Below are 27,461 nucleotides of genomic sequence, written 5' to 3' on the forward strand. Positions count from 1 at the left end.
CCCACCCAGCAATTTAAAACTCCATCACTTTCCTTGTTGTCTGCCATCATGTGTCTGGCACCCTATTCGCTGGCACACTATACATCTGGCACCCTGCTTACCTGGCAAACTATACGTCTGGCACTCTACTTACCTGGCACACTAACCACCTGGCACCCTATTCCCTGGCACACTATACATCTGGCACCCTACTTACCTGCCACATCAGCCCTAGCACCATGCTCCAAATGACGTACCATGCTGTCATCCTACTGTCTGTCACCCTAACCCCTCCCCCCACCAATTGGCACTGTACCAACATGGCACTGTACCAACATGGCACTCTACATGCCTGGCATCCCTGCTTACTTGCCATCCCAACCCTGACTCATCTAGCACCTTCCTCTCCCATGACCCTAGCCTCCATTCAGGTACTTACCCTTTGACAGCAGCTGTGATGCTGGACTTTTAAATTACAGAGTGCAGCAAGTGCCTGCTGTGAAAAAGAGGCCATGGTTTGCCATTCTGCAGCCCTTCCCCTAACTTTTGAACCTGTCAAAATGAAAGTACGGCTCCACATTTCTGAAGGAACCTTCATCAGAATCTCCTGTAGAAATGCAGGGTACTTTCATTGCGTAAAAACCAAGGAGCAGATAGGCAACCTGTGTGTCATTGCCACTTCCTGAAAAATCTGGCTCAGAATATTTTGCCTGTGATTGATATCTATAATTACTACATTATGACTTGTGTTAAAGTCCAAATGTTACATAAATCATTTTAATTAAAGAAATAAACCTTCTTGGCACAGCTTATCTGGAGGTGGCATGCTACAGGAACTAATTAGTATTTGAATATAGAAGATATTAGATATATTCAAATGATAACAACATTGGCATATTGAGTTTGATAACTTTAACCTGATATCCACTCCATTTAAAAAGAAGTATTAGAATGAGAATGTACGAGAGGCAGTTCCACAGTGCACTGTATTTGTTTGAAACTTTCTGAAATAGCTTGGTTGACAATTCATTGTCGTTCAGAACACTGCAAAAGCACTGTAACAACCCTATATTGCACTAATTCAGAAACAATCGCTGCTTTTAATTCCCCATATATCTCATTCAGTGTTGATGGAAGAAGAAAGAATTTCATTTATGTATTCCATCTTCCATGTTCTGAAGATTATATAAGATGCTCCACAGTCAATTAGTTGCTTTCGAAGGTCATCTTTATTGTTTTGTTGGCAAACATGGCAGAAAATTTGTATGTATCACAGTTCCACAAATGTCACTGAGATTAATGGCAAGGTTGGCTGTGGAATGAGTTCCATAATCTTGAGATATTTTCCATTTACTTAAACAATCAAATGAATTCTTGATTTAAGCTATCAGTAAAACACTTCTAACCATGCAATGACTCCTGCATATTTCTCTAAAGTTTTGCAGTAAATCTTGATTAGGTATCAAACTCAACAGCCTTATGCTTCAAAGTTGTCTTGGCTCCCACTATAGTTGGGGTATAAAAGCATTTCTGGGTGTTACACCTTAGGAAATATAATAGGCCTTGGAGAGACTACAGTGTAGATTTTCCAGAATAGTGCCTAGATTCCCAAGGGTTAAACTACAAGAAGAAATAATGAAAATTAGTGGTGTATTCTCTCGAATTTAGAATGTAAAGGTAACTTGATCAACTTTTTCAAGATATAATGGGTAACTTATAAGATACATAGAGGAAACTTTTGTTTTTGGTTGTTAAGCCTAGGTCTAGGGTGCATATCCTAAAATTGGAGCCAGACCTCTTTAGGAGTGTTATTAGGAAACACTTTTATATACAATGCAGAGTTTAATATTGAATGTATTTTCAGCAAATGGCAATTGGGATAGGCTTATGGTTCATTTTAAATCTAAGATTGATAGATTAATGTTAATCAGGTACATTAAGAGATATGAGGAAAGGGGGATATGTAGAGTTAGGTCACAGATCAACCCCAGTCTCATTGAATAGTGGATCAGATTTCAAGAGGCTAAATGGCTCACTTCTGTTCCTGTTTGTCTATTGTGCTGAGCTGGCACTTAGCTGATAGATTATACAACACAACTGTGGGAGAATATACTGCTGATCTGCATTAGGTTAAGAGAATGGCTGCCACATGATCCAGTAGAAATGAGAGTCAGACCCTTATGTTTGCCTCAAATGATGGTGTCCCCCTTAAACATCTGGAGAATTACCACTCGCAATGAGTCTTAGGATCTGTGGCACAATCGTATCACAACTCTCCACTTTTTTGATTTCATTGTGTGATATCTAAGGAAAAGCAGTCTCAGCACCCATTGGAAACTGCTTGCATGCAAGACATCAAGCATGGATAGTTACAGCACTGAGTAAATCTGGCAAGGATGTTCCCTGATGTCAGAAAAATTACATGTAGACATCATGTAGACTGTGATCAAGGCCAACATGGTTGACCTAAAGACATTTATCTAATGTATAAGTTATTTAGAAACAGAAAATTTGCAGCAACAAAGAAGGCCATTAAGCCCATCAAGACTGTGTCAACTAAAAAGAGTTTTCTCACTTCTCTCTACTTCCAGCTCTTGGTCAGTACACTTTAGGTTATTGCAGTTCAACAGCATATCCAAACATTCTTTGAATGCAATGAGGGTTTCTTCCTATACTACCTTTTCAGACAATTGGATCCAGACCTAAACCATCTTCTGAGTGATAACAATTCTCCCCAACTCACCGTTAATCCTCCTGCCAATTACTTTCCAAACTATGCCCACCGGTTATTGATTTCTTCCAATCCGCTGTATCTATATCCATCATCATTCTATAGCCCTCAATTAGATCTCCACTCAAACTCCATTGTTTTTCCAATTGGATGGAAGTTTAGTATTGAAGGCAATTGTAATTAATTATACGACAGAGCTTTTACCATGGTAGGCCATTGTTTGAAATCTGACTAAAGGCTTTTTTTCATTGAATGTTAGAGGTTGCAAGACAAACCTGATAAATTACGTCTTTTTTAGTAAACATGCCTTGCTACTTCTCCAATTCTCCCAAAATTAAAATGAAGATAGAAAATTTTTAGAAGACATTTGCACTGTTTCATCCCTGACAAGGCCTGAGTTCCAAACTAAGCTGAGTTTGGGAAGGGAAGATTAAATCCATTTGTACCTGCCAACAGCCTGCCTTTGTTTCTTCCCTATGATGTTAGTAACAGAACTGGTTTTATTGTATACTTTCTGAATGTGTACTTTGACTGCAGGCCATTTTCAAACTGGTTACTCAGAGAATGCACTATGCTAATTGATACCTCAGCAAATTTAAATGTTAAGAAGTAATTTTAATTAAAAAGACTTTTATTTGGGACATCCTTGAGTAAATATTTGTTGAATGTAATGTTTGCTTGTGCTAAATGGAATTGTGTTTTGTTGCAGGGAGATAGGATGTGGCACTTTGCTGTGTCAGTGTTTTTGGTGGAGCTTTATGGCAACAGTCTGCTTCTGACTGCTGTCTATGGACTGGTTGTGGCAGGATCTGTCTTATTGCTGGGAGCCATCATTGGCGACTGGGTGGACAGAACTCCCAGGCTTAAAGGTATGACCTAATGCTTTGCACCTTTACCACTGTAGTATACTCTTTCTAACCATTTAGCTTTTCAAAACAAAACTAATTCTTTATGCATTGCATAATATGAGATTGAACGAAGTGTAGAATAATGTGGATAATTTTAAATAGCACTGCAGAATTCTGTTATGGGACCACTGAAACCAAAATAGGTTATTCAGTCCATTGATCCTGCCCTGTTGTTTGATTATTATGTGTCTTAATGGTACCACAACTCCATTTAACCATCTTTGCTTATGTCCTTACTTCACCCAACTAGAATCTAACAACTTAAGTGTTGAAAACTTCGAATGAATAGTGGAATGCATTCTAGATTTTTACCCGTCATGTAAAAAATAACTTCCTCAGTTTACTCCTAAATGGCTTAAATCAAAGATTGTACCTCCTGTTTTAGATTGCTTAGCCAGAGGAAAATGTGTCTCTGTAATTACTTCAATGAGTCTTTTATCATTTAAAACTTACAATTATCTTTTTATCATTACTATTTTAAAGACCTCGATTATGAAATGTGTCCTCATAATTTTACTGTTTAATCCCCAAGATCATTATGGTGAGCCAGTCCTGAGGTTTGGCACCCAACACAAAACACTTTGTACAGACGAGATTTGACCAAGGTTCTGGATAACTGAAACATCACGTTTTCACTTCTGTTTTCTAAACTGCTTGAGATAAATGCCAACATTCTATTTATCTTTTTATTTACCTTTTGTACAAGTTATTTCAGTTTTGTAATCATTTGCAACCATGACCAGCCAAATATCTTTTGCTCCTTTCTACATTCTAAGAGTTTATTTCAGTGAAAAGCTGCAAACAGATGCTAAATGAGTGCTGTGTAAATAAGGTGAGCATGTTTGAAAGTTTGGATGAGGCACACAATTTCAGTGCTAATTGCAAATTACTGAAACGTAAACTCACCCTGGGAAACAATTTTCTCAGTAAATGTGGGCTCCATGTATCCACTGACATGGAATGCTTGGATTGCTCTGCTGGGATACAACAATTGATCGATTGCTGAGAGGTCAAGGGAGATGGCATATGAGGTCTCAAATTCTGCACTATAGATCATGGAGAATGGAGGAGACTTTGAGACGAGTGACGTTCTGTACCTGTATGGAGAAAAGACACCACCTCACCCTCATTGCCCTATTCCATGTCCTACAGCATCTGCTGCTGCCCTGCCTCGTCTGCTACATTCTCCCACACCAGATGCAGATCAAGGGAGACGTCTGACAAAATACCCATGATCAAGCACTCCCTATCTCCTGGTGACTCCTATAAGCTTGAATAGCTCAGGATGTTAAGACAAATGCTATTAATAAATGTTGGAAACTTTTATAGAGCCTAAAGTGGCTGTTTCCAGTGCACACTTCAATTCCTTCACAGAAATGTGACTTATGTTAAACATGGACTAATTTTGCATTTCAGCTCAGAATCCAGTGGTCACTTTGGTGCATCTTTAGCTTTTAACCTGCTGTTGGAAATCACTGTCTTAGACTGCCACCATTAAGGAAATATTCTGAGTTTTCTTTCTCAGACCCAAAGTAAAAGACCTCATACTTACAATACAGTTTATTCCATGATTATCAAAATTCTCATATCCCAGGGATACATTGTTAACATCTTTTTACAAAGTGTAATTCACTGGATTTTTAATGATTGTCTATTATACATGCATGCATTTATATTAAATGCTTGCTTTCTAAATGTTTAAATTATATATAAAAACTAATGTTTTATGCACAGAGATTGCCTGGTATGCTTGATAATGGCATTTGGTTTCCTTTACTCTGATAGAATCTCTATAAAGCCTTCATATTAATCTGGGAATCTCTGACAGGAAGATTCATATCCATCAAGAAAAGAATTAAAACTGTCATATGAATATTTTACTCACAATAACTCATAACTTGTTCTACAGCATTGAAAGGAAGTGTTGGAAAATAAGGGGAGGGCCTATTGTTTTCAGCCAGCACTAAAACAGGCAAGTAGTACGTGGTAGAGGAAGCAGTAATGTTGACATATACAAGGGATGTCTGACAAGAAGCTTCAGGAAGCTTAAACTAAACATGTTAATGTGTTTCACTACTCTTTGTACCCTGGTGTCACAAGGCTGCCGAGTGTCAATCTCTGGTGCACTCTTCTTTGATGGTTCTTTGAGGCCTTTGAGATTCCAATATGTTATTTTGCAATTTTATAAATTCATTTTTTTAAACTTCATTTCAGATTTTGTTTTTTCCTCCTCAACTTAGTCATTTCTTTTCTCTTTTCATCTTTGTGTTTCTATGATTCAATCCTACTTTCTGTTCATCTCTCCAGTTTGGTATTTGCACCTCTAGTTTAGTCATCACGGGAATTCATTCTTTTCTGTGTGTTGTAGTTAATTCCTACACAGGATGTGCATTATTGTGCAGTAATTTTGTGTTTACAAGCAGTCAGTGCATTTTTATTTGCATTGCCCAAACTCCTAAAAAATTTAGTCATGTTAACAGATGCAGCATTCTTGTTACTTATGAATTTGCTAAACATCAGTTAAAAGAAAATATACAAATTTGCCTTTCAGCCCATGTTGCATTATTTGTACTAGCACTAAATGTATCTTTAAGTCAAAAGTCAACCACATTGTAAAGGATGAGTTGTTGACTCAAACAGCAAAATGTGTGTATGAAAGACAAGTATTCATATGAAGAATTTATTGAAGTTAGAAGATGAATAACAAAGTAAGGTTAATCGTCAATGGTCATAGGAAAAAGAGCAAAATTTCCTACTACCGTAGTATCATGTTGACTGGTAGCAGAGTACTTTGGCAGAAAAGCAAAGAGTTAGTGAAGAAAAAACATTACAATTCCCTGGAGCCAAATATGTATCCAAGGGACAACATTAACTTGGTATTGGCAAGGATGGTAAAAGACCTAATAAAGCTCAAACACTTTTGCCATGTATTCATTTAAGAAAGACATGGCTACATTTATCATCTGAACAATCAGCTTGTGGAAGATTAATGAGTTAGCCAGAGCACTGATGCTTTATTTTGACCTTAAAGTTAGTGTGTTGGGGGAGAGATTGACAAGGGTTTTTAAAAAGATGTGACATTCCTAAAGTACTGGAAGCTACCATTTGCGTTCCTTTGGCCACCTGATTGACCATCAAAAAAAAATCCCTGGTGCGTATGAACAGAGAATTGTGTCCCTTAATAAATAGCTAAAATGTCTGTAATGACTATCAAATAATTAAATGCATGAATGCAGTTTACACAAAATGTTCCCATTGTCTATTTCTTGAAATAACAGGTCTCCCAACAATTTCAGAAAGAAGACAAGTTGATTATATAGCTTCTTAGAAGTGAAATATCCTTTCAAAACATGCTCAGTGCAAACTGCTACAAAACTGCATACGGTAAAGTATATTCAAGACATAAGAATAAGAGCAGATAGTCATTATGTGAGCTCAAACACTGATCTAGTGTCTCAGCTGTAGCAAGAGTCCTCTAAAGCCTGACCCTGAAAGAGCAGGCAGAATATTAATGGTGTATTCAATTCTGCAGAGAATTGGCATAACAAGAGGCATAGACTTGTTTGAGGAGAGTGTACAGAAACAGAACTGGCACAGGAGTTAGAGGGGGAGGTGGAAGATGATAAAATCCGCCACATTTTTAATGAGTTATAATTTTCTAGATGTCTAGAAAATTTGTCAATTGTACTTTTTTTTTCTCTAATAAACAAACATTCCACTGAATAGTGGCATTCTGGCTCAGCAATAGCAAATCACCTCTAGGTCAAAATTTTACAGGCTTAAGTTCCACTCCAGGACCTAAGCATATAATCTCAGCTGAAACTTCTGTGCATTACTGAAGAATGCTGCAGTGTCAATGGGGCCATGTTTTGAATGTGATTTTAAATGGATAGCTTCTCTGCTTGTTTAGGTGGGTAAAAAGGTTATTGACACTTTTTTTGAAGAGAGTAGAGCCTTCCACTAGTGTCAACAACAACAACAAAAACAGAAGTTGCTGGAAAAGCTCAGCAGGTCTGGCAGCACCTGTGAAGAAAACATCAGAATTAATGTTTCAGGTCTGGTGACCCTTCCTCTAGTGTCTTGGCCAACATTCATACTGTAACAAATTCCACGAAAACAGGTTAACTAGTTATCCACTCATTGCTGTATAGGTACCATGCTATGAGCAATTTTAAAATCATCTATTTGAATAATACTGCAGAGAAGGTTTCCACTTGAATAATTGTACTTGTGTCAGTTTTTTGATAAAAGTATCCAATTAGTTCCATTTCCATGCTTTTTTACCCCTCGTCTTCAAGTATTTATCCCATTTCCTTTTAAACAATACTTTTAAAACCTTTTCCACCACTCATAAAGGCACAATATTTTAGATCAAAACAGCTAGCTGTACAGTTGTATTTCTTTTCTCACATTGCCTCTGGTTTCTTTGTCAATTTCTTTAAACTATGTCCTCTGACTACCAATTCTCTGCCAATTACAACAATTTCTCCTCATTTACTCTATCAAGCCCATCATGATTTTGAACTTATCATTAAAATCTCCCCTTTAATTTCTCTGCTGGAAGGAGAACAACCACAGCTTCCCTAGTCTGCCTACACAATTGAAGTCCTGTGTCCCTTCTGTAATTCTAATAAACCTACTTAACAACCTCTGCAAGGCTTGACAACTTTCATAAAGAATGGGGGCCTAAGCTGTGCTTTCTGAATTTTCTGTATCAGTTAATTCCCTTCCTGTTTAATGCCTCTACTTGTAAAGCCAAGGATCTTGTATACCTTTTTAAAAATATTCTATATCTTGTTATACCTTGAATATTCTATGTCTGCATATCAATACTTACTGTTATTTGTCCCTCTTTCATGAAAAGATTAATATTGAAAGTAAATATTGCGATATTTAAAATGGTGACGTGTTTTGGTTTATGCATTCCTGGCTAGGTTCCCACTACTATTTCTGTAAAGCATCCAAAATTCCATTGCCCGTGTCTTTACTCGCAACAAGTCCCATTCACACATCGCCCCTGCACTCACTGTCTCACGTTGCCTCCCTGTCATGCAACGGCTTCATTTAAAAAAATCTCATCTTTATTTTCAAATCTTTCTGTGGCCCCTTCACTGTAAATTTCTTAAATCTCCCGAGTTATCTGCCCTTCTCTAATTCTGACTTCTGGAGCATCCCAATTTATTAAAAACTGAAAGAACTGCAGATGCTGGAAAGTAGAAACAAAAACAGAAAGTGCAGGAAAATCTCAGCAGGTCCAGAAGCATCTGTGGAGAGTTCTGAGGAAGGGTCACTGGACCCAAAACATTAACTCTGATTTCTTGCCACAAATGCTGCCATCCCAATTTGTTGATGAATGTTTTAAAATTGCCTGGCCTTTAAAATCTGGAATTCCATACCCACATCTCTTTGCTTTTGTACCTTGCTTTCCTGCTTAAAGCACTCTTAAAACACTTTGAATAAGTTTTGATGGTCATCTGATCTAATATTTCCATGTGTGGTTCATTATCACACTTTGTTTATAATGCTTCTGTGAAGCTTCTTGGGATGTTTTATTTCATTAAAGGCACTATATATGCATAAGTTGTCATTGTTGAGGTACTGCAGTCCTGATGAAGGATTCCGACCCGACATGTTGACTTTCCTGTTCCTCTGATGCTGCCTGACCTGCTGTGTTCCTCCAGCTCCACACTGTATTGACATAGTTTGGGCACCTTGGTTCTGAGGGTCCGAGATGAACTAGATAAAGTGTACTGTTATGCTGTAGAGGGCTTCAGTGAACTCACAACTGCACTTGCGGGCTGCTGAGTGGGAGATGCTAAACATGTCTGTAGCTGAGGTTTGAAAAGAGCCGATAATGAGGATATTCAGTGTCAGAATCACAGGCAGAGCACTTCCTGCCAAACAGCCCAGCTGCAGATCTGCCAACAGGAGGTGGCAGATGTAGGTCTCAGTGTCGCTAGACAAGCAAAGTCATCTGTGGCCCTAGCTTTCACTCATTTGCTGTCACCACCTTGTGTTATCCCTCTCAGTACACTGCCTGATGGTGCTGAAGACCCTATTTCTCCTCTTCAGGCATTGCCTGTTCACCCACTGCTGCAGTCCCTGGACCACAAAACTTTGGTTGTGATGAACTTTGTGATGATGCTGTACGTTCCTTTTTCTCTCCTCCCCCATCTTGACCTCAGCATTGCCAGTATACCTGCTGGGTTAAATTGGTCAGGCATCCAAATGGAAGTACTGATCTGTGAAGCAATACCAGGAATGAGATGCTGGTTTTCCATTTAAAGCTGCCCCATGGGTCCTTACTAAGCTGTTCATGGATTGGGTGAAAGCCAGCCCAGCAGCCACCTCGATGTGGTGAGGCACAACATCCATGACCCATGACTGGGTTTCCTCTTCCTTGTTCTGTCATTTGCAAACTCCTTGGGGCCTTAATTTTGGGGCATTGCCTTCCATGCATGTAGCAGTCTGAGTCCTGGTGACCTTCATTATCCTCTGCGATACAGCCTGACAATCTTGGAAGCCTGCATTCTATGAAATTAGCTTTCACACACTCAGGTCTGTGAATGTTCCTGTATGACTGCATACACAATAACCCCATCACCACCAACGCCACTGTAGGTAAGTCTTAAATGCCCTTCTCTTCAGAGCCAAATGCATCGTCTAACATGGTTGGGCGTTTGGTGTGAGCTGTTCATACAGTGCATGTGCCTCTAGCCTGCAGCGAGTGTTTTCTTGCATTGCTAAGGCTTTAACTGATTGCTTGTGCAATAATATTTTTCAGCATCTGTTTTGATTCCCTCAATTTAGGAGAATTTATGTGGGAACACAGATCCTGGACCTTCTCCTTTGTATAGTGCATTCTCAGCAAGGCCATTCTTTGTGAGATGATTAAGGAGAGAGATGGTGATTGTGAGTTTTTAATTGATTGGTTCACTCTGTACCCTTGCTTTCTGAGTGTACTACACTTCTCCAATCACTGTAGAAGGCCTTCTCTTTCCTTGATGCCTCATCCGTATTTCTTTAATTTTTTTCCTGTGACTACCATTCCTTTCACTATCACCCATGATATTCCTGCTCTTCCCTTGATCTCTGTCCCGTCCAGATCCAATCTCAGTGTTACCCTTACACTTTCCTTTATTCAATTCATCTGCTGTTTCTCCCTCCCCAACACACCATATTAGTTGATTGAATTTCCCACACTAAACATGCAGCTCCCACACTTCCTTGTTCCCCTTGCCGCTATCATTGTGACTCTTTCTTCTGCATTCCAGTTTCCTCCTTTCATTCCCCAGGATCCTTCTAGTGCAACCAACAGTCATACCCAGTAAGTTCCATTCCATATTGTTCCCTTCTAGAAAACACACCTTTTTCTGAACTTTTTGAATTCAGCCCCTTTTTGAGTTAAGCCCCACCTTCCAGCCCTCTCTGGGATTGCTAGTGTGAGCCGGTGTGTCTGCCTCACTTGGGAAGGCTTGTTGACCCAGTCAGGCTTAACCCCTTACACTGTGAGCATTTGCACTAAGAAATGCCTGGTTTTAAAGGAAATGACTTTTCTTATGCTCTTCACCTCCTTATTTATGCAACCAGGCGCTTGAGCACCTTTCTTCGGGAACCATGTGACCTGAGTGATGGAATGCACCTCCGCCCCACTGCTGACACCTTCAGGCAATTACACCACTGGCATCATTTTTAAGACCCAGTTCCACATCTCTTCAGACAACTCAAGATGGGAAGAGGCCCTCATACTGTGGTGATCAAGCCTATGCATTCACAAAACAGCCCAGAAGGAAAGAAAGTTCTCCCCTCACTTTATGGGCAAGCACCTAAAGGCAGTCCTTTTTCCTGAGGACCACCACAGAAGGCCACACCACCATAACCAACTAGCCTGGACCTAAATTGCAGCCTGGCTGAGTGCTTTGACTGAGGTGAACTGGAACATCCAGCAGTGCAGGAAGATGGTCACTGACCTATTGCACTCTCCATGAATACATGTCACCACCATGGCTCTGTTACTTCTCACACGAAGAGCCACCATTCATTCTAACACTGTCACTTTCTCCAAGACTCACTGATACAACTCTCACTATTGCTTCCATTGTGTTCAGTCAATGGCTCACACCCACCTCATCCTCTCAAACAACCAGCACTCCCTTCCCACTGTACTAAAAAGCAATGTAACCCACAGATTCCAGTCTGTAACTGAGTACTAATGACCCTGTGTAGTAAGAAAGCAATGTGAAGCATATAGAGACTGGCAGCTTCTCAGTAAGTATAAAGTGAGTGACTGCTACCAAAGCTAAGAACCCAAAGATGAATACTGTGTAGATGCATGAGATGCATGTATGTCTCTTCTTGAAAAGTGAATTATGAAAGGCACCATTCAAGGCTTAAGGAGAAAACCACAAAACATTTTCTCTTGAGTTGAGGTACTGATTTTTTTCATTCTCTTCATATTTTTCCACCTTTCACGCTATTACACAGTAGGGAGGCGAACATTCACCTTATATCACAATTCCTCTCCACAGCCAAAAAAGCAACTTATGATTTAAAATGTAATATGATGTGCATATAAGTTCCAAGATGCAATTTGACTAAACCAATAATAACAGTATGTGAAAATTTAAAAGGTTGGATTATATATTTGATTTTATTGAAGTCACAACTAAAACACATATATGACCAATATTTCCAATGCAATTTACATGTTAATAATAATTTTTTTAACACCACATGTCTTTAATCAAAGTATTATTTCTTAACAAGAAATATTGAGAAGAACAATTTCCTCCTCCTTCCTACATACTTTCAGTTGACCTACCTGGCTTCATTTTCTTGCCATCTGTGTATCATCTTCCAATTACGTTGCTTGACTGTGCTCTCCCAACATTCCTTACAGTATCAGTCTGAATTTTGACTTTGACTATAAATTCCACCTAATCTTAGGAGCTATGGCGTTGATTGATTTGCCTTCATCAAAGATCCTGGTTCATTTTGCTGAACCGGTAGATTCTATGACACCAGCAAACCTTCCAGTTTCTTTATGACTTGCACTTTCAATTCTGACTTTTACCTTGAGCTGGAGGAGGAATTTGAATTGTACAAGGTGTATCAAGACCTCCTGTTGTTAGATTTCGTCTTTCAAGCAAATAATTTACATGACACAGACTGAGTCTATTTGCAGTCTTCACTTAATATGTGTATGCACCTTGTGTCTTTACACCAACTCTAATGGCATACTTCTCCTTGACACTTTGGTAACTTTTCACCATGACCTTCTGACCAGCACTGAACTTCCTAAATTTCATGGCTTGTGTATCATGACTCACTTTGTCTTGCTTTGCTATTGATATCAAGAAAACTAAGCCTTGTCTTAGGAGTATGTTTAAACAATAGGTGAGCCCCTTGTTGTAGACTGTGGTGTTATTCTGTAGTAAAACAGAACTGTCTGATTCCCTCGTGAATCGAGCTCTTCATAATCTGCACACTTCTTTCTGGAACATCCATTCGATGATGGGTGATATGTTGGTATTTGAGTGGATTTGACTGCATTCTTACTCAGAGATATTTCAAGCTCTTCTGATGTAATCTATGGACCGTTATCTTACACCAGCATCTCCAATAACCTATTAATTGCAAGTCAACTTCTCAAAGCCTCAATAATATTGGCACTTGTGTTATTGAGCAAAGGTTCAACATTTGTCCACTTCCTATTAACCAAGAGGAGGTAGTCATGGTCTTCCACTTCAAAGAAATCAATATCTTTGCCATGTTTTTCTGCGTTTGACTTCGGAATGAAACAAATATTGCTTGGATTATTTTTTATTTTGAGATATACTTCACAAGTTTCCCCAACTCTTCAGTGTCGCTATGTGCCTTTGGATACCAAAAAATAGATTTTTGCTCCTGCTTTCAAATGGGCTGTCTTTGTGTGCTTTTGATGAAGTTGCCTAACATCTTTCTCAAAACCTTGGTGGGTTGCTGATATTTTAAATTGCTTAGGAGACAGCCTTGGTCTACACTGAATTCATTCCTATGTGTGAAAAACCTCTGCAATTTTTCATTATCACATTTCTTAGGCCAACCATTTATTACATAATGAGGCACTTTACAGAGATCAGAACACGATGAATTTCTTATTCACTTATCAACCTAGCGGACACTGGTATGTCACTTGTGTATATAACCAATTTCACAGGAAACTCGATGGCTGGAAGTTAATCAGTCTTCAGAGGAAATCTTGTAAGAATGTTTTTTTCTGCATGATCTGCTGACTAATTATATTCAATATCTGTAATGAGGTCAGTCAAGGGGGATCTCTTAGAATATGAGTTCCCTAATTGGGATTGTTAATCTGGTTCAATCAGGGAGTCCTGGCTGATAGATAAGAACAGGAGTGTCAGACGTTCTGTTCAGTCTGAGACCTGGCTGTGAGGGAGCTGGATCAGTGTCAAAGACTCTCCATGTGTAAATAAAGGATTTCTTGGTGACAGGATACCAGCCTCTGTGGAGTTATTTCAATATCATACAGATAGACAATCAAAATCAATGTCCATTTCTAAAGATGTACTGCGAGGGATGGTACTCTCTTCTTTGAAACAAATATAGGCTCTCAGTTAACTAGGTGAACTTCCTATGATACAAGGATTTGTGGAACATAATATAACTATACATGATTGATCAAGCGTCTTTTTCAACGTCGTTAAAGTACATGAAGGAAATGTTCCAGACTTCTCCACACGATCCTCCATTATGTGTTCTGGAACACAGTGGGAGGACTAAACACCCCAAATAGGAACCTTTCATACGGGGTATAACCCTTTGAATGAATAGTATAAAGTTCTTTGCTCTTGTCAGTTAATTCTAATTATAATTACACGTTTGACAAAATATAATACACTGATGGCATTTCCAGGGGCTAAAGTAGGAAATAAATCTTCATTGGTAGGCAGTCGGTAAAGTATTGTTCTCAATCAGCTTATTTACTGTTTAGTTACAATCTTCACAAATCTAAAAGGATCCATCTGCTTTTTAAATATCACAATGGATGCGGCCCATTCACTGGTCTTAACCTTTTCAATTGCTCCCCAATCTTTTTAGTTTATTTAGCTCTTTACCCAATGCTTCTGACTGTGCAGAAGGCACTTGTATGGACTTGAAAATTGTCAGGTGTAAATTGTCCTTTTGTCTTGACTTCTGTCTTGTGATGCTAGGTTTTATCACTTGGTGTTCTCTTAGCACTTCCACAATGACAAGCAGAATCTTACTGATCCCTACTTTAAATAACTTGACTCACTTTAACCTTATCTTCTGAAATCAATTCCTTCCCATCAGGGAGGATGTTTTCCTTCCTACTATGAAGTAGTGGGATATATTCTAACACTGGAACACTTTGATTGGAATAACTAGTCATTTTCACAAGATCTTTGCATGCGACTTAGGGACTTCTTGTTATCTCCTTCTGAAGTAAGAGACACTGCTGGACATAACCAGTTCCGTTTTTTCAACTTCCATTTCTAGTGTGCTGAACTTTACCATCAGCTCTATTGCTGTCTTCTACCAAAAGTTGTTCTTGTTCCCAGACTGAGTTCAAATTTTGACTTTCCTGCTTGATAACATCACCTTCAGATCCACTTTTGATCATATGCACCTTCAGGGATTTCCAATCTCCTGATCTAGTTTTGATCTACTACAACCTCAGCCCAGTGAATCAATATGTCCTAAGGAGCATTACTATTTCACCTATTCCAGCATGCAGTCTGGATTTGACCGACTCATTATAGGCTTTGATAGCAAACAGCAGAATTTTAGTGGTTGGTGGCTACCATGGAAATAATATACTTTAAATTTTTGATTATGACGCTGCAACTTTGGCTTTTGTGGTCTGAATCTTGCAGAAATCTGGTAGAACTCTTTTGCTGGCTCAGAAAAGAGCTCCTTTGTGGAATTTACAACTAACCCTTTCTGCCATTTCTATAGCAATGGTCTCATCGCAGGCCTCCTTCTATGTCAGCTTTCTATACATTTCCTCAAATTCTTGATTTAGGTTTGTAGGTGGCCCAAGGAACAAAAAAATCAATCTTCAAGGCTGATTTCTAAGTTTGTTTCATACCTACAGTGATGTGAGAGTTTCTTTGAGTGAATGATCTAATCTGCAACAGGTTCATTTAATAACTATGTCCTTTCTTGCAGTGCAACACTCAATGCAAACCTCATGGTTAGTCATGCCATAATATGGGTCCTGAACCTCATTCATTTCAGAATTGGCCATTTTATTAGGAACCTCACAGGTAATTTTGGTTAGACACCACCTCAAATAATTTAGCCCAATCACAGTGAAAATATTTAGTTTATCCTCACATCCTATTTTATTGACTTCAAGCTTAATTCACAATTATTCCAATTTTCCCCATTAGGTTTGAAACCCCCTATTGCTCCTAAGTATATCTTCAGTGCTTTTTCTTAAAAATTGCATACTGTGCTGCTTCACTGTGTATCAGAATATCACGTGCCCAAGGATTAGATTTCCAAATTGCTCAAACTTCCTCAAAATCAATTTCAGCAGCACAAGAATGTGTTGCAATGTTTTTCAGTCATTACCTGAGTGTAAGAGTTGGGAGGTCATGTTGCAGTTGTACAGGATATTGGTTACAGGACTTTGGCCTTTGCTGTAGGAAGGATGTTGTGAAACTTGAAAGGGTTCGGAAAAGATTTACAACAGTTGGAGGCTTTGAGCTATGCGGAGATGCTGAAGAGGCTGGGGCTATTTTCCTTGGAGTGTCGGAGGCTGAGGGGTGACCTTATAGGAGTTTATAAAATCATGAGGGGCATGGATAGGGTGAATAGCCCAGGACTTTTCCCCAAATTAGGGGATTCCAAAACTAGAGGGCATAGGTTTAACGTGAGAGAGGAAAGATTTAAAAGGGACCTGAGGGGCAACTTTTTCACACAGAGAGGGTAGTGCATGTATGGAAATGAGCTGCCAGAGGAAGTGATGGACCCTGGTACAATTACAACATTTAAAAGGCATCTGGATGAGTACATGAATAGGAAGGGTTTAAAGTATCGGCTAAATTCTGGCAAATGGGACTAGATTAATTTAGGATATTTGGTTGGCATGGATGATTTGGACCGAAGGGTCTGTTTCCATGCTGTACAGCTCTATGACTCTACGATTCTAAGGCTGAATGAAAATTCCATTCCAATGTCATCACCATCATTCATAGAATCTTTAGAGTGCAGAAAGAGGCCACTCGGCCCATTGAGTCCACACTGACCGTCCGCAGAGCATTTCCCCCACCCAATCCCATCCCATCCCCACACGGGGTTTTTGCCATGGCTAAACCATCCAACATGCACATGCCTGGACACCATGAGGCAATTTTCAGCGTGGCCAATCCACATAACCTGCACATCTTCAGACTGTGGGAGGAAACCAGAGCACCCGAAGGAAACCCCCGCAGACACGGGGAGAATGTGCAAACTCAAACAGACAGTTGCCCCGGAGTGGATTCGAACCCAGATCCCTGGCACTTCAAAGCATCCGTGCTAACATCTGCGCCCATTCTGTTAAATATTGCACTTAGTAAGGTTAATTAAGACGTGCTCAGCTGCAGGCAGCCATGATTGCACAACTTTCTTTACACTTCCTCAGCAGAGAGGTCAGTTCAACAAAACATTCAGCTATTGCAATCAGTGAAATTCAGTGGAAAGGAATTGAGTGTAGTGTCTAGTCGGCGTCCACCCAAAACCATTAATTCTACAACCCTTCTTTCTATCCTCAATTGCAGTTGTGCTATACTATTTAGTGAAAAATATGTTCTTTCCAAAAATCAAATGAGGTGCATCATAGGTGAAATCACCACATTTATATTATTAGAAGAATTTGAATAATCCTGAGCAGAGAAAGGCATGCACTAAAGCAGTGAAACTAGAAAACAAGTAAAGAACACAAAAGAATGTAAAGTCTCATCCTATATTTTAATGTAAAATCATAAACAAAGGAAAACAATGATCTATTACAATCTTTAGAGTTTTATAACAATAAAGTAAGACTACCAAAAGGGATCAATTGTACAGCAATCTTAAACTACTTTCTTGCAAACAGAAAACTGATACATGAGTTCTAACTGTATGAGTTGAGCTACTGGCATAGAAACTCATCTATTTAAAGTACACATTGTGAAACTATGAGCATTTCATTAATGGATGGAATATCTGCAATCAGAAAAAAAATTTGAAGAGACAGGGTAAATCAATACTTGGAAAGGCAGGGATTGATCAGGGATAGTCAACTTGGATTTGTTAGAGGGAGCTCCTGTCTGACTAATTTAGTTGAGTTTTTGGAACAGTGACTAAATATATTGATGGAGTAGTGCAGTTGAGGTAATTTACAAGGATTTCAGAAAAGCCTTTGACAAGATCCCACATGGAAAGCTGATCCCACATGGTAAGGACCCACAGAATCCAAGGCAAGTTTGACAATATTGGTTTATAAAAAGGAGGCAAAAAGTGATATTGGAGGGATGGTTTTGTGATTAGAAGCCTTTAACCAGTGGTGTACCATAGGTATTGGTGCTGGGACCCTTGTTATGTACACTAACTACTTGAATGTGAATGTGGAAGGTATAATTAATAAATTTGCTGATGACACAAAAATTGGTGGTGTTGTTGATAGTGAGGAGGATGGTGTCAGGCTACCGTCTGTTATTGATCAGCTGGTAAATTGAGCAGAGCAATGCGCAAGGTAATACATTTTGGGAGGTCTCATAAAGGAAAGATATACACAATGGATGGTAGGTCCCTAGTGAGTACGGAGGAAAAAAGGGACCTTGGTGTACGAGTCCATAGGTCCCTGAAGGTTTCAGCACAGGTATGTGGGATAGTCAAGCTGGAATACAAGATGTTTGCCTTTCATTAGGTGGGGCATAGAATATAGGAGCAAGGAAGTCTTAATATAACTTTATAAAGCGTTGATTAGGCCACAGATGCTGCGTGCAGTTCTGATCGCCACACTATCAGAAGGATGTGATTGCAGTGGAGAGGGTGCAGAGGAGATTCACCAAGATGCTGCCTGTGATGAGAAATCTCAGTTATGAGGAGAGACTTGATAGATGGGGTTTATTTCCTTTGGAACAGAGGGGAAATCTGATTGAGGTGTGCAAAGTTATATGAGGCATACGGTTAGATTGTGAGAATCTCTTCTATGTGGTGATTTGTCTGAGACCACAGGGTTTAATTTTAAGGTGAGGAATAAGTGGTCTAGAGGAGATCTAAGAAAAAAAAATTTAACCCAGAGGGCATTGGAAAGGTGGAACATTTTGCCTGAGAGGATGGTAGAAATAGGTACTTACACAACATTTAAGAAGCACATTTTAGCATTTGTTCTTTGGTGTAGATATGGTGGGCCGAAGGGCCTATTTCAATTCTGTATGACTGTGGTTCTAAATATGGATGGAGGGAAGTGTATTCATGAGTTTTTGACACATTTTTCTAGTAAAGTGCTCCACTGATGCCAAGATCTCATAAATTAGTTCTTCAAGTCAAGTAAACCCAATTGGAAGTGAAATTTCACGAGTCAGTAATTTTATTATAATCTCTTTCTGTACTCTCTAGAACTGACTTCCACTTCCAAAGGATATTTTTTGCTTTTTTTTTGAATGCTTAAGATATTTTATTTATACCTGATGATCTGCGTGAAGAAATTGTGAAATGTTAGAATGGTATAAATTACAAAATTGTGGAAAAACCGTATTGCACCGATATTAGTCGGTTTTTATTTTCCAAAATTACATTGTGAATAATAATAACTAATTTTCAAAATAACTAATTGAATCCTTTTTCAATCCATAGTTGCCCAAACATCCTTGATTATTCAAAATGTCTCAGTCATCATTTGTGGTGTCATCCTGATGATCGTTTTCCTATTTAAAACTTCTCTCAGCACCATGTACCATGGATGGTTACTTGTAAGTTGTTATTTCAGTTGTTCAGTGCTTCCACTTTGAAATGTTCAACCATGCCAAGCCTTTACTGAAGTAGTATAAATACAGATGCACGCTAAGCAGATATAGTTGTGAACAATGCCTTTCTCCATTATAAGATCAGAAGTAGAGATGTTCACTGATGATTGCACAGTGTGCAGTACCACTCTGATACTGAAACAGTCCATGCCCGTATGCTGCAAAATTTGGACAATATCCAGACTAAGGATGATATGTGTCAAGTAGTACTTGTGCGACAGAATGCCAGGCAATGACCAATTCCATATCTCATTAATATTTAACAGCATTACTGTTACTGAAGCCCACACTATCATCCTGGCGGGGTGGATTTGGGGTGTTGCCATGGACCAAAACTGAATTGGGTCAGTTATATAAATACTGTGCCAGTAATAGCAGGCCAGAGATTGGGAATTCTGTGATAAATAACTCAGCGTCTGTCTCCCCAGTCTCCATCACCTATGAGACACAAATTAGAAATATTATGGAATACACTTCACTCACCTGGATCGGTGCAGTTCCAATAACACTCAAGAAGTTTGACATCATTTGGGACAAAGCAACCCACTTGTTTGGCAACCCATCTACCACCTTAAGTTTTCAAATGCATGCTGTTTACCAGCTAGAAGGACAGGGATGGTGGAAGTATAGGAATACCACCAACTGTACATTCCCTTTCAAGACATAGAACATTCTGAATTTGAACAATATTGGTGTTCCATTACTGTTGCTAGGTGAAAATCATGGAATTCCCTTCCCAGCAGTGCTCTGTATATATTTTTCTTTAAAATTTATTTTTGGGATGTGCATGTTGCATATTGTCTATCCCTAATTGCCCATGAGAACTTTCTTGAATGGCTCCTGTCACAATCAAGAATATAGTCCTCAATTCAGTCCAGAGGTTTTCTCTCTCTGAGGAGTACCTTCTCCAATCATACCATGTTGGATGACGAAACAGCCCATCATCTGCTGAAAGCTAGCTCAACTTTTGGCAGGCTTACTCACAGGATTTAGAGAGAACATGGAATTTGTCTCAAAACAAAGATTAAAACCAACTAGGTACTTCTCTACAGCTGTGAGGAATGGACAATCTACTAGTTTCACAAAAGTAATATAGTCACATCTCTTAGCTTAACTATCTCAAATTCAATCAGTGGTCAGGGACAGGAGGGTGTGACTATGAGCGATGCATGGTGAGGGATCCAGGAAGTAGTGCTAAAGGAGCCTTAGTCCTTGAGCTTGTCTAACAGGTTTGCAATTCTTGCTCCCTGTATGGATGAGTGGGGTCTGCAGGGAGGATGAGTAAACTGACCACAGTACCATGGTACAGGGAACCATTCAAGAGGGGAGGGAAGAGAAATGTAGCTGTAATCAGGGATAGTATAGTCGGGAGAATAGACAATGTTCTCTATGATCAGGACTGAGTGTCCCAAAGGCTGTGTTGCTTGCCGAGTGCCCTAGTTCAGGATATCACATCTGAGCTGTTGAAGAATTTGGAGTGGAAAGGGAAAGATCCAGTTATTGTGGTCCATGTGGGAACCAATGATATAGGTTGAAAGCGGAAAGAAGTTCTGCTAAGCAAATATGAGCAGCTAGGGGCTAAATTACAAAGCAGAACCAAAAATGTAATTATCTCTGGCTTACCACCTGAGCCACGAGCAAATTTGCACAGGGTCAACAAGATTAAACATGGTAACCGCATGGCTCAAAGATTGGTTTGGGAGAAATAGGTCCAAATTCATGGGATATTGGCACCAATACTGGGGAAGGAGGGAGTTTTCCAATGGATGGACTCCACCTGAATCATGCTGGGACCGGAGCCCTGGCAAATCACATATCTAGGGCTGGGGATAAGGCTTTAAAGTAAATATGAGAAGGGGGACAGTCAATGCAGGACTGAGCGTGTTGTATTGAAATGCAGTATAAGAAACAAGGTAAATAAGCTTGTACTGCAGATTGAAATTGATGGGTATGATGTTGTGGGCATCACAGACATGTGGCTGCAAGGGGATCAGGGCTGGTAACTAAATATCCAAGGATACACAGTCCTATCGAAAGGAGAGACAGATAGCCAGAGGTCGCTTTGTTAGTAAGAAATGAAATTTAATCACTGGCAAGAAGTGAAATAGGGTCGAAAGGTATAGAATCTGTGTGTGTTGTGTACAAGCCTCCTGATTGTAGTCAGGATGTGGAGAAGGAAATAAACCAGAAGATAGAATAGGCATGTCAGAAAGGCACTATTACAATAATCATGAGGACTTCAATATGCAGGTGGACTGGGAAAATCAGGATGGTAGCTGATGTTGAGGAAAGGAAGTCTTGGAATGTTTATGTAATGGTTTTTGGAGCAGCTTGTGGTAGCACCCACTAGGGAATGGGCAATTCTGGATTTGATGTGTAATGAGGCAGAGTTGATTAGAGAACTTCAGGTGAAGGAACCCCTTGGGGACAGTGACCATAACATGATAGAATGCACCCTGTAGTTTGAGAGGAAGAAGCTGGAATCAGATGCAATGGTATTACAATTGAGTAAAGGTAACTACAAAGGCATGAGGAAGGAGCTGGCCAGAGTTGATAGTAAGGGGAGCATAGCAGGGAAGACGGTGCAGCAGCAATGGCAGGAGTTTCTGTGGGAAATTTGGAAAGCACAGCAGAAATTCATCCCAAGGAAGAAGAAACATATAAAGGGAAGATGAAACAACCATGGCAGACAAAGGAAGTCAGGGACAGCATAAAAATAAAGAAAAAGCAGACAATGTGTTGAAGATTAGAGAGAGACCAGAGGATTTGGAAGCCTTTTAAAACCAGCAAAGGATAACTAGAAAAAGCAATAAGTGGGGAGAAGATGAAATATTAGGGTAAGCTAGCTACTGTAACAAAAGAAGGTTGCAAGAGCTTTGTAGATATTTAAAAGGTAAGAGTGAGGCAAGAGTGGACATTGGACTACTGAAAAATGGGGCTGGAGATGTAGTAATAGGAAACAAAGAAATGACGGAGGAACTGAACAGGTACTTTGCATTAGTTTTCACATTAGAAGATACGAGCAACATACTAGAATTTCAAAAGAAAGGGGAAGCCATGTCTGACAAATCTGTTAGAATTCTTTGAGGAGGTAACAGGCAAGTTAGACAAAGGAAAGCCAGTGGACGTGATCTACTTGTATTTCTAGAAGGCCTTTGACAAGGTGTCACACAGGAAGCTGTTAAATAAGATAAGAGCCCACGGTGTTAGGGGCATAGTATTGGCATGGATAGAGGATTGGCTGACTGGCAGAAGACAGAGAGTGGGGATAAAGGGATGGCAGCTGGTGACTGATGGAGTTCTGCAGGAGTCAGTGTTGGGACCACAACTATTCACATTATACATTAACAATCTGGACAAAGGAACTGAGGGCATTGTTGCTAAGTTTACAAATGATACAAAGACAGTTGGAGGGACAAGTAGTGTTGAGGAAGTGGGGAGGCTGCAGAAGGACTTGGACATGCTAGGAGAGTGAGCAAAGAAGTGGCAGATAGAATACAATGTGGGAAAGTGTGAGGTTATGCACTTTGGTAGGAAGAATAGAGATGTAGACAATTTTCTAAATGGAGAAAGGCTTCAGAAATCTCAAAAACAAACAGACTTGGGAGCCCTAGTTCAGGATTCTCTTAAGGTTAACATGCAGATTCAGTGGGGAGTTAGGAAAGCAAATGCAATGTTAGTATTCATTTCAAGAGGGCCAGAATTTACAGCAGACATGAACTGCTGAGGCTGTATGAGGCTCTGGTCAGACCACATTTGGAATATTGTAAGGGGTTTTGGGCCCCACATCCAGGAATGATGTGTTGGTGTTGGAAAGCATCCATTATAATGTTTTTGCAACAGCAACTTGGAGAACAAAATACTTAACACTGAAGACCTTGCAGGGTGCCGCAATATCAAGAGCATGCCTTTCAGCGGTCTGCTTCATCGAGTCAGTCATGTTAATTGCATGGAGCATTCCTGCATGCCAAAGGCAGCATTCTGCAGCCAGCTGCGCACAGGAACTCACAATATATGACATGACAAACTTAGATACAAATACATTCTGAAAGCCAATCTCAGAGCCTCTTTGTTGGGCCCCACAAAATGAGAAAGAAACAAGCCTGCACAGATCCAAATGGAGAAGTCTGTCATCAAAAAATCTGGATAACACACTGCCCTGCACATGTGCCAAAGTGTTCCATCCTTTACCCTAGTAACATCCAGAATTACGGGAGTGTGATAATTTAAATTGTTTCCAACACTTTCCAGTACTTTTGTTTTTCTGTTTTAAATCAACTTCCTTTAGACTATTGTACTGCTGTAGAACAGAGTAAATGCAATTGCAGACTGCCATTGTCCGCTGTTTCAGCACACTAGCAATTTCCATAGTCATTACAAAATGCTATCTGTGGAGGTCATGAGAAAGGTTATGCTGACACAAAACGCAATTCTTGCTTACTGTGTTTGCATTAAATTGAAGGCAAATATTGTCAGAACATTTTTGTACATTTTCAAATTACTGTCAAAGTTGGATTCTTAAAAATAAGAGGAGAAAGCCTAATGTGCCGGCATCAGTAAGAATCTTTGATAACTTTCAGATTAAGCTGTTTTTAGCTAGTCTTCCAGATTATTGATCCAAAGCTCTGCAGGTCTCTGTCATTTTACAAATGGCTAATGTTAGTGGGTCATGTTGCTCTTTTCTGTGATTTAAGTCATGTAACCTTGCCGTAGATGGTGACCAGAATTCTAGGTTTGGAGGGCAGTGTCCAGAGAACAAGTGCAACTCCCCTAACTCAATGAGAGACATAAACAGGACATACCTCAGATATCTAACTTGTTTACTAGAAGCCCTTGATAGGAGTAAATTTTTCTCATGTTAACAAACAAACATAAGCATATCAATAATTTGAAACAAGATCGTATCCTATAAATAAAACGTGTGTATTATTGATGTTATTTTCAAGAAGATATATAAATGTGGATCTATTTAATCAACTGTATTTCTCATGCTCTTTTCATGTAAAACTTTTATAGACCTTCTGCTACATTTTGGTTATTACCATTGCCAACATTGCAAATCTAGCAAGTACTGCTGTGGGAATCACAATTCAGAGAGACTGGATTGTTGTTGTTGCAGGAGAAGACAGAAGCAGATTGGCAGGTAAGCGCTGTCCACCTTATTCCTAAAGCATCATAGAGAGCCTGCACTCGGGAATTGCACAGAAAGATTTGTCTATTTCTGATTAATCTGCAGCTTAGTCCACCCTTTGTATGACATTGAGACCCTTTCAATTTTCAACTAAAAGGCTCAGAATGCCCTACACCATTCAAGTCAAAAGACAAATGAACGTTGGCTTGTAATTCAGCTCGTACATTGTGCAAGTTTGTATTCTGGCAGAATATTCTTACACATCTAATCACTTGTTAATAAATAACCTGTGCCAATGTTACCAGGACTTTGCAGCACTGTTGATATTATGTCCTTTGCAGGGCCATTCTTTATTTGCACCTTTTGTAAAGAATGAATCAATGATATGTCAAGTCAAAGCCCTGGTCTTTCCCAATAGATTTATTCAAGGATAATTATTGATAAATTTGTTTAGGAATTGTTAAAATGACAATTTTGTATTTCAATCTACACAATGTGTGCTTGAGTTAGCAGGGAAGATTGAAATTATAGGGCAGATTGAACCTTTAAACTTTAGTTATATTTACTCCACAACAACTTAGTTGAGAATGTCAAAATATAACAGACGCATCTTGATTCTTGGTCCTGAATATGCCAAAAGCAGAGAAATGGCAGCTATTCACCTTAGTGATCCTGAAGCCCAACTCTTGTTTTTAAGCATATTCTTTGTGACTCTTGCTAGATAGAATACCAGTGCGATGTCAGATTCAGACAAGATTTAGTCTGGTTGTGAGGCATTTCTTCTTAGCCCCATGGAAGTTGTACCCCAGCAACAGCTGTCATCCTCAGAAAAGAGGAAGGGCAGAAGAGAAAGAGCAATAAATCAGTTATAAAATAGAAATTGTTTGGAAGTTACAAGATGTTCTACTTCAGGAAATATCCATATCTATTTACTGTAACATGAAGGAAGTTTTAAAAAAACTCTTTTAAGTTTAGGACTGTAATGCAGAAATAACGTCAGATCAATTTATGACAGGCCTACATAGATATGGTTTGATTTGGACCGCAGTGAACATGTCAAAGCTGTGATATGCTTAAAATTGGATTCTTAAGCCCATATACAAATGCATTATATGTTCTCTTAGAGTCTTTGTTTTCAAATTAGTTAATATATTCTCAGTTGATCAAAATTTACCATTTTTGGTGCATCAGAGAGACTTAATTTTACTTAAAGTGTGGATGATAAAGATAGGAATCAACATGAATTATTATTGAAAGAATAATCATCACCCAATTAAAACATAATGGCTGGAGAGAGTGAGATGAACAGACACTGTTTCGTAGATATGGAAATGTTTATTGCATATTAGCAATAAGTGCAACTATATTTAGTCAGCGATAATTACTAGCACCTTAGGGGGCTGGTATAGGTACCTCTGCTTCTTCTAAAAGCTGGGAGTAGTCACCCACAGACAGTGTGAACACTATCCCCTTCAGGACTAATGCCTTATACAACAAGAACTAAATTTATTTTTTTTGCTTTTTACAATGTCTTTCTGAGCTTCATCTCTTGTAAAGAACTGAACCAACATGCTTTCCCAAAACAAATCCTGCAATACTTTCAGTTCTGTGAATCAAAGATTGGGAAATGAGAAAATATAAATTCCACCTCATCTAACAGGCCATGTACAATATGTGTGTATAGATTTCGTTTAATTTCTCCACGTCCTGAGGGAGTTGAATATTGTGGGTAAAATTTCTAAGAATCAGGTAAAAGATTCTATTTATATATAAATAGTATATATATAATATATAAATAATATATATTTAACGCAAACAGTTTTATACCAAAATCTACATTATTTTGGCTTTAGTAAAATTTCTTCTACCCTGCCTACAGAGTATTTAGACATTTCTGTCCATACTTATCTCTAAAATCATCTGTTTTAAAAATCTTTGACTGGAAATGTGGATTTTTTAAAGATCAATTTTCAGACTAACTCCCAAGAGAGTTGACTCTGGAATCAGACTGTCAATGTGGTGGCAGCCTCCAACAATTATTTCTCTGTATTTTTTCAAGCAACAGCAATGGAATTGTGTCAAATTAATCAACCAGCTATGTCACATTTTAGGCATGTTACACGACAGGGTTGTACATGCTCTTCCCTCACTCTAATTCAGTTCTTATGCAGGAGGCCTGTGATCAAATGCAGCAAACTATGCATGAAGATGCCAGCTATTGTGTTAGCAATCACTACATCTTGTCTTTACATTAGTCCAACATTTCATCACTATTCAAGGGGTGGGAAGACTGGACATGGTTGGATTGTTCCCAATCCTGACCCTTTGCAGACAACTATATATAAGAACTGAACAGGAATTAGTATCATTGTGTAGACTATTGAAACAAAGAGTCTCATTCTTGGAGTTCTCAGGGTTGGATGGGTTGAACCAGGTGATGGTAGAGAGACCCAATGCCAACCACTGATTTTGAAGGGTACTGAGACAGGCTGAACTCCAATTGCAGGCAGGAAGCATCTTAAAGTAAGTTCTCATTTGTTTAATACATTCTTTCTTAGGATGTAGGCACAGCTGGGCAGGGCAGCATCAATTGCCTGTTTCTAGTTACCCTTGAGAGGGTGTTAGTGAGCTGACTTCTGGAACTGCTGTGGTACTTGGTGTGCTGTTAGGAAAGGAGTTCCACGATTTTG

At 39.2% G+C, this 27,461-nt stretch overlaps 1 protein-coding gene across 1 annotated transcript in view; it reads left to right on the forward strand.

The window, feature by feature from the left end:
- slc40a1 (solute carrier family 40 member 1) overlaps nucleotides 1–27,461 on the forward strand; it is a 46,791-nt gene that overhangs the window by 3,775 nt on the left and 15,555 nt on the right. Inside the window, exons 3-5 of the mRNA XM_020527531.2 lie at nucleotides 3,420–3,579; nucleotides 19,471–19,586; nucleotides 24,657–24,783. Of these exons, the coding sequence (XP_020383120.1) occupies nucleotides 3,420–3,579; nucleotides 19,471–19,586; nucleotides 24,657–24,783 (403 nt within the window). The remainder of the gene's footprint in view (nucleotides 1–3,419; nucleotides 3,580–19,470; nucleotides 19,587–24,656; nucleotides 24,784–27,461) is intronic.

Source organism: Rhincodon typus, chromosome 7 (genome assembly GCF_021869965.1).
Source record: "Rhincodon typus isolate 14 chromosome 7, sRhiTyp1.1, whole genome shotgun sequence".
NCBI lineage: Eukaryota > Metazoa > Chordata > Chondrichthyes > Orectolobiformes > Rhincodontidae > Rhincodon > Rhincodon typus.